The sequence below is a fragment of the Macrobrachium rosenbergii genome, chromosome 47 (genome assembly GCF_040412425.1).
Source record: "Macrobrachium rosenbergii isolate ZJJX-2024 chromosome 47, ASM4041242v1, whole genome shotgun sequence".
Taxonomy (NCBI): Eukaryota; Metazoa; Arthropoda; class Malacostraca; order Decapoda; family Palaemonidae; genus Macrobrachium; species Macrobrachium rosenbergii.
The window spans coordinates 23,527,679-23,541,413 of NC_089787.1; the positions used below are offsets into that span (position 1 = coordinate 23,527,679).

At 38.9% G+C, this 13,735-nt stretch overlaps 2 protein-coding genes across 7 annotated transcripts in view; one reads left to right on the plus strand and one right to left on the minus strand.

Moving 5' to 3' along the window:
• The window catches only part of LOC136830650 (galactosylgalactosylxylosylprotein 3-beta-glucuronosyltransferase P-like), a 30,182-nt gene extending 28,164 nt beyond the window's left edge, over positions 1-2,018 (plus strand). For all 3 annotated transcript variants that reach the window (XM_067090249.1, XM_067090250.1, XM_067090247.1), the window contains one exon: positions 146-2,018. In XM_067090249.1, coding sequence (XP_066946350.1) covers positions 146-271 — 126 coding nt within the window. In that variant the 3' untranslated portion in view covers positions 272-2,018. The remainder of the gene's footprint in view (positions 1-145) is intronic.
• A 900-nt stretch (positions 2,019-2,918) lies between these two features.
• On the minus strand, positions 2,919-12,202 carry LOC136830641 (glutamate-gated chloride channel alpha-like). 4 transcript variants are annotated; one of them, XM_067090226.1, is made up of 12 exons: positions 12,026-12,202; positions 11,759-11,916; positions 11,419-11,596; positions 11,193-11,278; positions 10,486-10,656; positions 9,399-9,581; positions 8,779-8,986; positions 8,515-8,676; positions 7,793-7,945; positions 6,881-7,048; positions 5,587-5,804; positions 3,881-4,885 (listed from the first exon to the last, which is right to left on the minus strand). In XM_067090226.1, the coding sequence occupies exons 3-12, from the start codon at positions 11,453-11,455 to the stop codon at positions 4,361-4,363; spliced, it is 1,911 nt and encodes a 636-aa protein (XP_066946327.1). In that variant the 5' UTR covers positions 11,456-11,596; positions 11,759-11,916; positions 12,026-12,202; the 3' UTR covers positions 3,881-4,360. The 4 variants fall into 4 exon arrangements, 3 of the variants coding, with proteins under 3 accessions (XP_066946327.1, XP_066946325.1, XP_066946326.1); XR_010850688.1 differs by adding an exon at positions 2,919-3,117 and having other exon boundaries at positions 4,068-4,885; positions 11,419-12,124; XM_067090224.1 differs by having other exon boundaries at positions 11,419-11,916; positions 12,026-12,144.
• Between the last annotated feature and the right edge of the window lie 1,533 nt (positions 12,203-13,735).

Consider the following 13,735-nt stretch of genomic DNA (forward strand, 5'->3'; position numbering starts at 1 on the left):
TATTTAGTTTTATCATTTATTTAATTGTTTGTCTATACGAAAAATGGGGTGGAATTACAATTACAAAAAAAATGGCTGGGAATAAAAATCGCCTTCCGAGATTCAGCAATGTAAACAAAACTTTGTCGTCTTCTTCTTCCCGTAGATATACGTCTGGCACACGAAGACCCAGAAGAACTACGCCTCCAGCAGGGACATCCTGAAGAAGCAATGGGACGACACGAACCTCAGGGAACTGCAGAAGGTCATGGTGATCAAGAAGAAGGATTAACAAAGTCATATTAATCATTCTGTAAAGCGTGTCACCGTTACAATCTTCATCCCGTCATCATGATAGGCTACCTGATCCAGATTCCAGATGGAGGCGCCGTTTTTCTGAGGATCTCGTACGTTTTGGATTCGTAGTTAAGCGTCATACATTTGTCCCTTACAGTACCCTGTTTGGCGGAAGTTATCATACAATTGGGATTACTTAAGCATCGTACATTTGTTCTCTCCGTTACCCTGTGTCTTGTGGAAGTCATCATACAAATGGGACTTGGGACCATCGTTGATTTTTGGGGAAAGAGTACGTGCTTGAGAGGACACCGAGGGAGAGACAGAGAGAAAGAGAAAGTGTAGCGTTTAGGAGTTTTTTTTTTTTTGTTAAACTATCCAGTTACATAACTTAAATAATTTAAGAGGCATGTAATTGATTGAATATACCACCATATTACTTTCTAAAGAGAATTTGCATAAGGTTACGAATGGTTTAACCGACTAAAATTATTGAAAAATACTACGTATCTAAAACTCGGTCCAGCTTTTGACCAAGATTGATTAAAATTTTTTTAAAAGCCCACAAATACACCAAATTCCTGTTCAATTCTAGTCACTAGGCTTCACACAGAACGAAACAGTATTAGACAGAGCTGGTCGTTTTATCTGCAGTACACTGGTCAAACTACGTATCCATATTCCTTACACTTATTTTATGACCATTTTTGAACTTTGACCTTGTTTTTCTGGGGTCACAATTGCTACCGTTTCCTTCCGAATCTGACCTGTGATGGGAGTCATGTTTGTAGTTTCTCTTGACTTTGGTGTAACTGGTATAGTTCCAGTTTGACCTTTTTCAAGGTCAGGCCAAACGTATCATATTCAAATTTCTAAATTTCTCTACCTTGGTATAGTTCCAGTATGACCTGCATTTTCAAGGTCAGGTCAGACCTATCTTCTCTGAATTTCTCTTTACAGGGGTGTAATTCCAGCCTGACCTTCTTTTGTAAGGTCAGGTCAAATGTACCTTATCTTGAATGACTGCATAGAATTCACCTTGACCCAGTTTGGACGTGGTCTTAATATATGCAATCTTAGGAACTCCAGTATAGTGGGAATTCAGTGCTAGTCAATTGTATTCCAGGTTGGAATTTCTTTGAGCGTCACTGAGATTGTTAGGAAATTGTACGTTTGTGTGTTTGTGTCTGTGTGTGTGTTTGTGTGGGTATGTCTATATGTATATATACATATATGTATATATATATATATATATATATAATATATATATATATATATATATATATATATATATATATATATACATATATATGATTGTTCCTATCTTATATATGTGTGCACTTTGTAACTTATTTTTGTATAGTTTTTATTGAAATAGTTCAAAATTATTCATATATACATATATTATTTATATGTATATATATATACACATTAATATATATATATATATATATATATATATATATATATATATATATAATTTTGTCATTAAAATTCTGTGTGTTACATCACTGTAAAACTAATCAAAATGTAATGTTACAGAGTGGGACATAAAGTGATTTGAAGGTAATTATGATAAAAAGGATTACTTATGTAATGTAATTCATAGTAATTTAATGTGGGAAGAAATCGTCATCAACAACTTTAGCTCCTTTGAGGAAATGATTCCTAATATATTGCAAGCATTCTTTTATTATATATATATATATATATATATATATATATATATATATATATATATATATATATATATATATATATATGAATAAATACAATATATATACATGTATAGATGAAAAACCCCAGTTTCCTCAGCTCAGCAACTCAGGAAGCCTCTATCTTCTTCTGTGTTCCCAAAAGACCTTCTCCAGTACATTAAACTTTCTTTTTACTTTTGCTTTCTCCAACGAGATGACTGGTTTTGTTCTATCCCACTGTCGTACTTAATCAAGTATGTTCACTTAATATGATAAAGTTTTTTTAATTTCTGTTTGTTATTTTATAAGTTAACATTATAATATATATAAATTTATAGATATATATATAATATATATGTTTATTTTTTATTCATATTTATGTATATATATATATATATAAATATGTATTTATATATACTTTCATATATGTATATACAGTATATATATATATATATATATATATATATATATATATATATATATATATATATATATATATATATATATATATATATATATATATGACCTTGCATGTACGTAAATGATTTATAGATTCGTGATCAGTGATATTTTAATAAGATATGATTTTTTTATATATAATATCGTTTCATTTATTCCTTTTTTTAAATCAAATTAATAACGTTAAAACTCTCTATCATTCTTATTACTTTGAATTTCTGTCAGTCTGTCTCTATATCAATCTGCCTGACAGATTTTTTTTTAATGAATGTTGTGATATTAAGTGTTTATATCAAGGCCAAATTCTTTTTTTTTTTTTTGTTAACTATTATTATCTGAATGTGGCTACATAAGTATTTTATATATATATATATATATATATATATATATATATATATATATATATAATGTTCTCTTTATTATTAAAATCATATTATATAATTGCATAATATAACATTTCTCAATGAAGGTAAATGATTCATAAGCTCTCGGGGCATTAATTTTAATAATATTCAAGATTTTCTTGACTGCATATTATACCTAAAAGGTAAAAATGCATCCGAATGTTGCTATAGAACTGTTGACTGAGTTCTGTTGGTGTATCACGCGTAATAAACCAGACCTGAGCCTAGGTCTAGCATTCACTAGTAAATCTTGTTTGTGTATCACACGTAATAAACCAAGCCTGAGCCTAGGTCTAGCATTCCCTAAAATCTTGTTTGTGTATCACTAATAAACCAAACCTGAGCCTAGGTCTAGCATTCCCTAGAAATCTTGTTTGTGTATCACTTGAGCCTAGGTCTAGCATTCCCTAGTAAATCTTGTTTGTGTATCACGTGTAATAAACCAAACCTGATTTTTCCCTAGTAAATCTTGTTTGTGTAAGTAATAAACCAAACCTGAGCCTAAGCATTCCCTAGTAAATCTTGTTTGTGTAAAATAAACCAAACCTGAGCCTAGGTCTAGCATTCCCTAGTAAATCTTGTTTGTGTATCACTCGAGAAAACCAAACCTGAGCCTAGGTCTAGCATTCCCTAGTAAATCTTGTTTGTGTATCACGTGTAATAAACCAAACCTGAGCCTAGGTCTAGCATTCCCTAGTAAATCTTGTTTGTGTATCACTCATGTAATAAACCAAGCCTGAGCCTAGGTCTAGCATTCCCTAGTAAATCTTGTTTGTGTATCACTCGTAATAAACCAAACCTGAGCCTAGGTCTAGCATTCCCTAGTAAATCTTGTTTGTGTATCACTCGTAATAAACCAAGCCTGAGCCTAGGTCTAGCATTCCCTAGTAAATCTTGTTTGTGTATCACTCGTAATAAACCAAACCTGAGCCTAGGTCTAGCATTCCCTAGTAAATCTTGTTTGTGTATCACTTAAACCAAACCTGAGCCTTCTAGCATTCCCTAGTAAATCTTGTTTGTGTATCACTGTAATAAACCAAACCTGAGCCTAGGTCTAGCATTCCCTAGTAAATCTTGTTTGTGTATCACGTGTAATAAACCAAACCTGAGCCTAGGTCTAGCATTCCCTAGTAAATCTTGTTTGTGTATCACTCGTAATAAACCAAGCCTGAGCCTAGGTCTAGCATTCCCTAGTAAATCTTGTTTGTGTATCACTCGTAATAAACCAAACCTGAGCCTAGGTCTAGCATTCCCTAGTAAATCTTGTTTGTGTATCACTCGTAATAAACCAAACCTGAGCCTAGGTCTAGCATTCCCTAGTAAATCTTGTTTGTGTATCACGTGTAATAAACCAAACCTGAGCCTAGGTCTAACATTTCCCAGTAGATCTTGTTGGTGTATCACACGTAATAAACCAAACCTGAGCCTAAGTCTAACATTTCCCAGTGAATCATGTTGGTGTATCACACGTAATAAACCAAACCTGAGCCTAGGTCTAACGTCCCCAGTAGATCTCCTTGTGTATCACACGTAATAAACCAAACCTGAGCCTAAAGCTAACGTCCCCCAGTAAATCGAATTAAACACCAGGAAAATAACCGTCACGATCCACTTGGAGGCGAGAATGTACGTATCGGCGTCGTTCCTGAGGTCGGGCAGCTTGAACCTGAAGAAGTCGAAGCGGTTCTTGCCCTTGGGCTCGTCGAAAAACCCGTTTCCGCCCACGGGGTTCACTTTAACGGTCGTAACAACATTGTTTAGGCTCGGGGATCCTCTGCGCCTCTTCCCTCCGTCGCTACTTCCGTCTCCAGCGTCCTTGGTCGTTCGGAAATTGGGGATGACGTCCTCGGAGGGCGCCCACCCGTCCGGGTACTCTATCTTGAGGTCGATCACCGTGTGGAACAGGATGATGACGAAGATCAGAAGGATGCAGAAGAGCAGCCATATGTCGACGACCTTGAAGTACGACGTCTTCGGCAGGGAGGCCGAGACTTGCGTGAAGAGGGTGGCCAACACCAACAGCGCTGTTAGCGCCGTCATGACTCGAGCCTGAGGTACGGAAGGAGAGTTAAACAGTGAGTCTAGACATTTAATTTATAGATTTTTTGTCAACTGTAGGTTATAGTGCATCAGTTACGGTTTACAGTGTGTCTAGGGCTTTCGTATTTCGTAAGTCAGTTGTTTCTACGTTCAGGAATTTAGGCCTAGGTGGGATTGCCAAGCCACGCCTACCCCTTACCCCACCCTGGCTAGACCCACAAGAAAAAACAAGTGTTCCACCAGTAAATCAATTACTTTAAAGGCAAATAAACACGTACAAAAAACTGTAAGCGCTGGAGAATGTCAACTGTAGATTGCAGTGTAACAGTTACAATTTACAGTGTCTATGATTTTCGTAAATCATTCGTTTCTACGTTCGGAAATTTAGGCCTAGGATGTATTGCTAAGCCACGCTCACCCCCTACCCCACCCTGGCCAGACCCATGAGGAAAAACTAGTTTTCCATCAGTGTATGAATTACGTTGAAGGCAAATAAACACACAAAAAAAGTAATTTCACTGAGACATTTTGAAAAGCATCAATAGTATTCCCAAGCCACTCCCTACCCTAACCTAGCTAGACCCATAACAAAAAAAAAGTCTTCCACCAATAAATAAATCGCAATAAAGCCAAATAACCACTTCCAAACAAAAGCAAGCACTGAAAAACACTACAAAAAAAGCACAAGCACTTAAAAAAACAACCCTCACATCGAAAATAGAAGGCCTGAAGAACAGCGTGATGTAGCTGATGGTGAGGAGAGTGAAGGACGGGATGTAGATGTTGAGCATCGCGTAGCCGTACCGCCGCACGAGTTCGACCTCGACCTTGAGCATGCCGTACTGGGTCGAGTTCTCCACCCGGAGGTTGATGGTGCCGATTCCGTACTCGACGAGGTATTTGGGACCCAGGTACTCGACGTGGGAGTCTGTAATATACGTTGGAATTGGTTCAGTGCGTTCCCTGTTCGTTTTGCGTTGTCGCGAATGGTCTACTGAACGTGGTCTCGTATCCGTTATACTCTCCAGCTTATCCCGTATAATAATAATAATAATAATAATAATAATAATAATAATAATAATAATAATAATAATAATAATGAAATACTCGACGTAGGAATCTGTAAATACGTTCAAGATGGTTCCTGTTCGTTTTCCGTTGTCGTGAACGGTCTACTGAACGAGCCGTTGCATCTGTTAGGTTTTCTGTTAACTCTTATGGAAATGTGGTGTTACGAATAATAATAACAATAATAATAATAATAATTATAGTAATAATAGTAATGAGATGTCAACTTCTTTTGATATGTTTATCACTTACGCGATCAAATGAGTCCTTAATTATTATAAAAAATAATTTAGGATTCTTCGTGCATAGCAAAATTGAGAAAATTCGTCGTCTCTTGAACGAGATTGTATTATTATTATTATTATTATTATTATTATTATTATTATTATTATTATTATTATTATTATTATTATTAAAATATAAATTTACAAATTAAAATTAGACTTTCGTAGCTCCCTTCTTCAGCTCCCTTTTTTCTAGCTGAAGAAGGGAGCTGAGCAGGCTGTCCTGAAATTTATTTTATCATTTGTATACATTAAAATAAATGTGGTTTTGTATTTTATAAACATATTCACGGGATTGTGAAGAAGATTTGAATTATTATTATTATTATTATAACTTTATTTAGGACGTACTAACATTAACATAGAAAAATCGTTAAGAATACCACCATCAAAAACAAAGCATCCACGTGAAGCGTAAAATAGGACAAAGAAAATGAAGAAGAAGAATGAATGAGACTACTCCTCCTCCTCCCACCTCCTCCTCCTCCTCCTCCTCCTCCTCCTCCCCCTCCTCCTCCTCCTCCTCCTCCTCCTCCTCCTCCTCCCAACACCAATGTAGCCACGGAAAAGAGCAAAATAAGACGAAGAAAAAAAGAAGAAGAAGGAATGAGTCTAGGCCCTCCCTCTTCTTCTTCTCTAACGACCCACGAACCTGTCGAGTCGAAGACGAGGTACTCCGTCGACGCCGACAGGATCTGCAACTGCAGGACGCAGTTCTGGATGTCGAAGGGATACAGGACCAGGTCGAAGTTGCAGGTGTAGATGGTGAAGTATTTCCTCGTCGTGGAAATGGGGTTCGTGTCGCCTCTGTAGATCTCGACTGCGGGGAAAAACAATGGAATGGCGGGAGAGTTGGTTGCGTGGATTAGAACCCTGGGATGTTCTTTTAAGTTTTTTTTTTTTTTTGCATTGTTCCGTTCCCCCATCTTGCTTTGTTTTCTCTCCTTTTTTACTCTTCTATCTTCATCTCTTCCCATTTAGTTGCCAACTTTAACTAATGAAGACATATTGTAAAAAACTAAAATTCGCGGGATTTTATTTTCGCGTGGTCGTCTTTGAAACTTGAAAATAAATCACTGCAGGCTTTGTACTTCCTATCACAATTTTAATTATAGTAGTTTATCAGTAAGATAAAGTTCTGTTATTTATTTATTTATTTATTTATTTATTTATTTATTTATTTATTTATTTATTTATTTATTTATTTATTTATTGCAAAACCAATGCTTAGCTGCCCTTCTGAGACCGTCCCCTACCATAAAAAAAATTCTAGTCATCACGTGACTGTAAATCATTTTCTAGTATAGATACTTAGTACTACTCCTACTTTTATCACTACTACTACTTTTAGTTCAGTAGCTCCATCAAGCATCACAGCTACCACTACTAGTACCGCCACTACTATTTCTGCGGTACCATGAAGCATGACAGCTCACGGTACGCTTGAAGTTTATATAGTCTCACTCGCCAACCTTCCTCCCTCCCTCGAAGCCCTCCGGCCTCAGAAATCTCAGTCTGCGGCTCTTCTAAGCCTCGACATCCTATGTTTACATCCTCCCCTTACCTTCGTAAGGATTTGAGAGGTCCGGGGTGTACTGTGAATGGTGCCGGAGGACTGTAGTCACGGCGTCTTGGTCCACGGCCGTGTTCTGAATATCGTCCGTGTTGATGAAGCCGATTTTAGGACGCCAGAGGTTGTCCACTTGCTCCAAAGATACTGGGAAGAAGGAGAAAAGAGTCTGAGTCTAGCAACTGGCAAAGCAAGGTTTTACTGAGTTAGGTTTAAATATTTACGACAAAGAAGACATTGAGAGGGAAATTACATTAGTGCAAATAAACCAAAGGAATCATTCAAGTAACAGAACTGTCTTGATCACAGAACTGGTAATAGACATTGCAAGTTATCAGTTTTCCTAGAAATTTCCCGTTAAAAAACCATTCAAATTTGAGAAGCTTACAATTGAACGAATCCTTCAACCTGATCTTAAGAAATGCACATAATTGCGTTTCGTGAAGATAGTGGCAACAGTTTTATTGGAAAATGCGTAAATCACTCTCTAACAATGTAAATTCTTTGATCTGGTTTACCAGCCTACATCAATAGTCTCACCTGACAGAACTTTGTCTAAGGATACCAAGAGCCACTGACTTCCTACACCTACTTGAGATTTTCCCTCCCGTACCTTCAAAATAAAATCCTTTAAGGAAGAAAGAAAAGATCACTCTGGCATCCTTTGGCGAGGAATTCACTCCAAATAAAGTAAAAATGAGCACAAGTATACTTACACGTGTTCAGTCTAGTGAGCACCTTAAGGTTGTTGTACGTGAGTCTATTGTCGAACCAGGTGATTCGGAGATTGTAGCTGGCCGACATCAGCATTGTGGTTGTGTCTAATTTTAGAGTGTCCATCGTGAAATTGATGCTGAGAGGGAGGGCCTCGTTGGATGCTGGAAAAAGCGATGTTCTCGTAAGATAAAGATGCATAATCACTGCAAATATGAGGAATGTAGAGAGCTAAGTAACGTTCTATCTCGTCTGGGAACACGTACCTGGTCTGGGCGGCAGCTTAGACCTATAATCCTCCGGGAAGTTGACGATTTGGCAGAAACTCTCGTCCGTTTTGTCCTCGCAGTCGAATTTCAGGTCGCACCTCTTAATAAAAGGGATACAGGAGCCGTCGGTGCAAGTGAATTCCGATTTGGTGCAAGCCGAGAGTGTCAGCTCGCGCAGGCCGTTGTTTTGACCGCACACGTCGGACTGATATTCGTAAAAAAAAAAAAAAAAAACACCGTGATATTTTTAAGTGAATTAAACCAAGCAAAGAGCAGTGGACTTTATATTAGGAGGATTTGCAAACATGTGCTTTGGCTACCAATTTGAGCTTTAATCAGCTAACCAGTGTAACGTACAACCACAGAAGAATGGAGAGTAAGGGAGTGATTTTCAATATGGCAGCTACATTTGCTACGAATGTAGCAAAATATTGCCACTCCAGATATTGTGGAGATCATTGGTCTACTCATACATGCATGGCACTTAAAGATTACATAACCTTTCCTCTTCGTCAAACTTCAGACAGACATACTTTAGACCCAACATTGATTAAAATAATAACCAAAACAGACACATATAAGCTAAACAAATCAAAGAATTCCTTGTCACTCTTCACCTGAACTTCCCAAGTGTGTCTCCCGATGGGGTAGTTGAGGTCCTTGGAGTGGAGGGTGGCTATGGTGACATTGGTCACTGTGTTGGACCAAGTCCACCTGCTGTCGTTGGTCTGCTCTATGAAGTACTCGCCGTATCCGCGGAACGCCAGAGGGTCTGGGATCAGGTCTAGGTAATACATTCTCTGTGAGAAGTGTAGAGGAAGTACAGACTTAGGCTAATGGTCTGAAATCACAATTTTAGGGTTTTTTTTACGACAAGGTGTGTCTGAATAGAGGAAAAACGTCTGAATAGTATTTATTAGACGTTTATGCGTCAAGAAAAGTCTTAGAACTATTATCTGCATTCAAAATAAGCCTCCTAGTTACGTCTGCATTCAAGATAAACCTCCTGGTGATGCCTGCACTCAAGATAAACCTACCAGCTACGCCTACAATCAAGATAAACCTCCCAGCTACGCCTACAATCAAATGAACTTCCCAGCTATGGCTACAATCAAAACATACCTTCCAGCTACGCCTACGATCAAAATATACCTTCCAGCTACGTCTGCAATCAAAATGAACTTCCCAGCTATGCCTACAATCAAAATATACCTTCCAGCTACGTCTACGATCAAAATAAACCTCCCAGCTACGCCTACAATCAAAATACACCTTCCAGCTACGTCTACAATCAAAATAAACCTCCCAGGAACGCTTACAATCAAAATGAACCTCCCAGCCACGTCTAGACTCAAGATAAACCTCCCAACCATTATATATACAAGAAATAAACCTCTCAACCATTATATGTACAAGAAATAAACCTCCCAACCATTATATGTACAAGAAATAAACCTCCCAACCATTATATTTGCTAGAAATAAACCACCAGCTACGTCTACAATCAAAATAAACCTCCAAATTATCATCTGCCCTCAAGGTAAACCTCCCAGCTATCATCTACCCTCAAGATAAATCCCAACTATAATCTGCTCTCAAGATAAACCTCCCAGCTACGTCTAGACTCAAGATAAACCTCCCCAACCACTCTCCACCCACAACCAACGCCCTCATCATCCCCCAACGGACCGCCGTGTTGCCAACCTCTTCGTCTTCGCAGATTCCCCTGAGAGTCCAGGTCGTTCCGGCGGCGGTGTGGCAGGCGGAGCAGCTTCGTACTTGGCAGTCCGTGTCCTCCAGGCCCTTCTCGTTCATCCGGATGCAGTTCTGGTACTTGTCGCCGTCGGGATTGTTCCGCCGGAAGAAGATCTCGCTCTGGAGGACACGGAGGAGGAACATTGGTCATTGGTCTAATGAAATGAGGTTGTTTTATCCTGGAGGTCAGGTTTTGGTAACAGTGTTTTTGCACGGAACTGTGTGTTAAAGACACTTTCGTGGCTCTATACCAATACAAATTAGACTTATATTGATTTATAAGTTGTATTTGAGTTATTGAGGCTGACAATACAACGAAAATAAGACAAAATATGATTGACAGGTCATGAACACAACAAAGTGACCTTGAAAATTGCCATATCGCAAGAAACTGTTCGTATCTAACAGTGGTTACACACGAAAAGGATTTTAATACAGCAAGGATTCTCTACGTAAGAGCTTTAAATAAAGAGTATTCCAGCGCAAAATATAAGTAAAAGCTACAAAATAAAGTGCTTAACGCCTTCATCCTCCTGAAAATCTAATAAAAACTTGCGAAAGACTGTGAGAATCTAACTCGCGTGGCAATAGGTCTAAAAAGATAAACGAAGAGCCAGTATGGCGATAGAGAGAATGTGGAGACAAAAGGACTCAACTATGTTGTAGGACTTTCCGGTGAAAGGTTCATACCAGACGCCCTCCAGATCTTCGTCAGTAATGCCTGCCCACTGCCTTTCACAGTCTGTAAATGAAGCAGCGATGAATTAGACTTAATTATACTCAAATTTACAACACGACTCTAGATCAGCGTGACTTGACAACCTCCTTGGATGTCAGACTGTCTCCATTGTTTACTGACTAACAACCAGTTAGTTCTCTTACTTTTGTTGTGCTTAAAGTATTCCATCTCATTTTGCATATCCTTCGTGTTCCCTGGAACGCCGACGACCCCCTTGACGCCCCTGCAGACGCGGACGGCCTCGTGGAACTTCAGGAGAGGGAGGAGGACCGTCACCGTGCCGTGGGAAACCGATCTGCAGAGGTCATCGAAGGGGATGTCCTGCGAAGGATAGAATTTCATGTTGAGGAACTGGACCAAGGCTCAACAGCGAGATGAGAAGGATATTTAAGGATATTTAGGACTCTAAACACTGATCTAAACACTCGTACCGGTCAAGAAATTCTTCTAGAAGCGTTTAGGCGCTTTCAGTAACTTACTGACCTCTTGTTCTACGTTGTTAAGCTCCCAAATGCCCGACCATTTGACAATATTTCCTTCCTGGTCGATCTCGCAGTCCGCCAGTTTCGATATCAGCTCGGGAGAGAGAACCTCCCCCAGACATTTATTTGGCTGAGTTTACCGCTGAGCGAGTTCCTCGGCTTTAGAGAGAGAGAGAGAGAAAGTGTGAGAAAGAGACAACCCACTCTTGGTAAAAGTCCTACATTTGATGTACAGTAATATATTCGTCATGTTTCAAAAATGGCAGACCTGGTATTCATCTTGCCCGATGAAGATTTCTCGGGGCTCAAACTTCGTTTCGAAATTAGCTTTGTCTTGGATGATGAGTTGGCCATCTAGGTACACTTTCCCCACGCCGTTTTTCATGTCACGGACCTTGAAGAAGAAGAAGAAGAAGAAGAGTTTAAATGAGCCACAATAAGGTCCGATAAGCAAACGTAGTGTGTTAACTTGGGAGCTCAAAGATCGAGTGGTTTTTTAGACGTATAGTGACAAGAAGCGTTAAATTTTAAGAAAATTGTGTATTTATAGAAAGAAACTGCTATTTTCCGTTCTGTTAAGAAATTATCTCATAATCTTTCAATTATTCAATTTAATTTCCATCGTTTTAGAATTATTTGAAGCTCAAACGAATTATACTTTTCTTATGCGTCTAAGACTACAGCTGGACTGTAGCAAGTGCTAAAAACAGAACTCTCGCAAGCATTAGAAATAACATTTTTACTAATAATAAGCAATACTGATACCTATCCTAGCCTTAAATAACCTAACCTGAGCCCCTTACCTAACCGGAAGTTGCTGTGTCCTTAAATGATGATAAAAATAGTATTGCTCTCACCTGGCAGTAGTGATACCACTTGTTGGTGGCCAAATTGTTCGGCAGAGGATAGAACCTTCCGTACCCTCCATATTTCGTCCGTATCTTCTCGAAGTAGACTTCGAAAGATATCGCTGTCGAAGGATAACAAATTTTAGGACTCTTTAGGAACCTTATACAGTCGGTTTTCTAAAACAAGAACGAAGATTAGCTCTGGCGAGGCTGAGAGAACATAGGTCTAAGAACAAACAGGACTAAGGATATGTAGCGGCGATTCGTACAGAAACAGAGTCTAGAAATGTGGAGCCTACGTCACCCAAGACACTTACGATCGTCGTCGTGATCTCTGGTGTTGAAGAGATAGATGACGGCCGTCAGAATACGGAAGACTTTGATGTTGAAGTGAAGGCACAGGGTGTAATCTCGAGGTAGGTCTACCGTCACGTTGTACTGAATCCATGTGTCGCCTCGCTGCAGCCCGTCGCGATTGAAGTTCAGGACGCGGATGTTGTCCGCTGGAAATGAGAGGAATTCTGGATATATATCTATAATCTAACTATATTTCCAAGAGATAACGTCTATTTTTATTCTTTAAAACTGGATAACTGTGGCCTACAAGCACCCAAGATTTAGGTGACCTCAGGTAATCATTTCAGGCGGATGCAAAACGCAAACATTGGCTTAACCTGAATCAGGGCATTGTCAGCATGACCCCAGGGTACGTTACCTGACTGGGCGAGGAAGAAGAGGCCTACGGCCACCGTTCTGACAATCTCATCAGTCTTCATGGGCACCTGTGAGAGAGAACACTGTGGAAGTGAGTTTGCTATAGTCTAAATACTCGGAATTTAACAAATAATCTTAGTATGTGATGGAGAAAATATTCTAACTGCCTTATGTAGGTCTACAAATAATCTTAGTATGTGATGGAGAAAATATTCTAACTGCCTTATGTAGGTCTAAAGTGTCTTAAGATATGAGAGGGAGTGTGAGAAGATTCTAACGGCCTTATATAGGTCTAAACTCTAAAGTGGTCTTCTTGGTCACGTCAGATCTGTTATGGCATCGAGGTGCAAATCTCCCAAAGATTTGAGGCGAACTGGACCCCTGAAATTAGCTCTGCACTCAACTAACTTAAATGT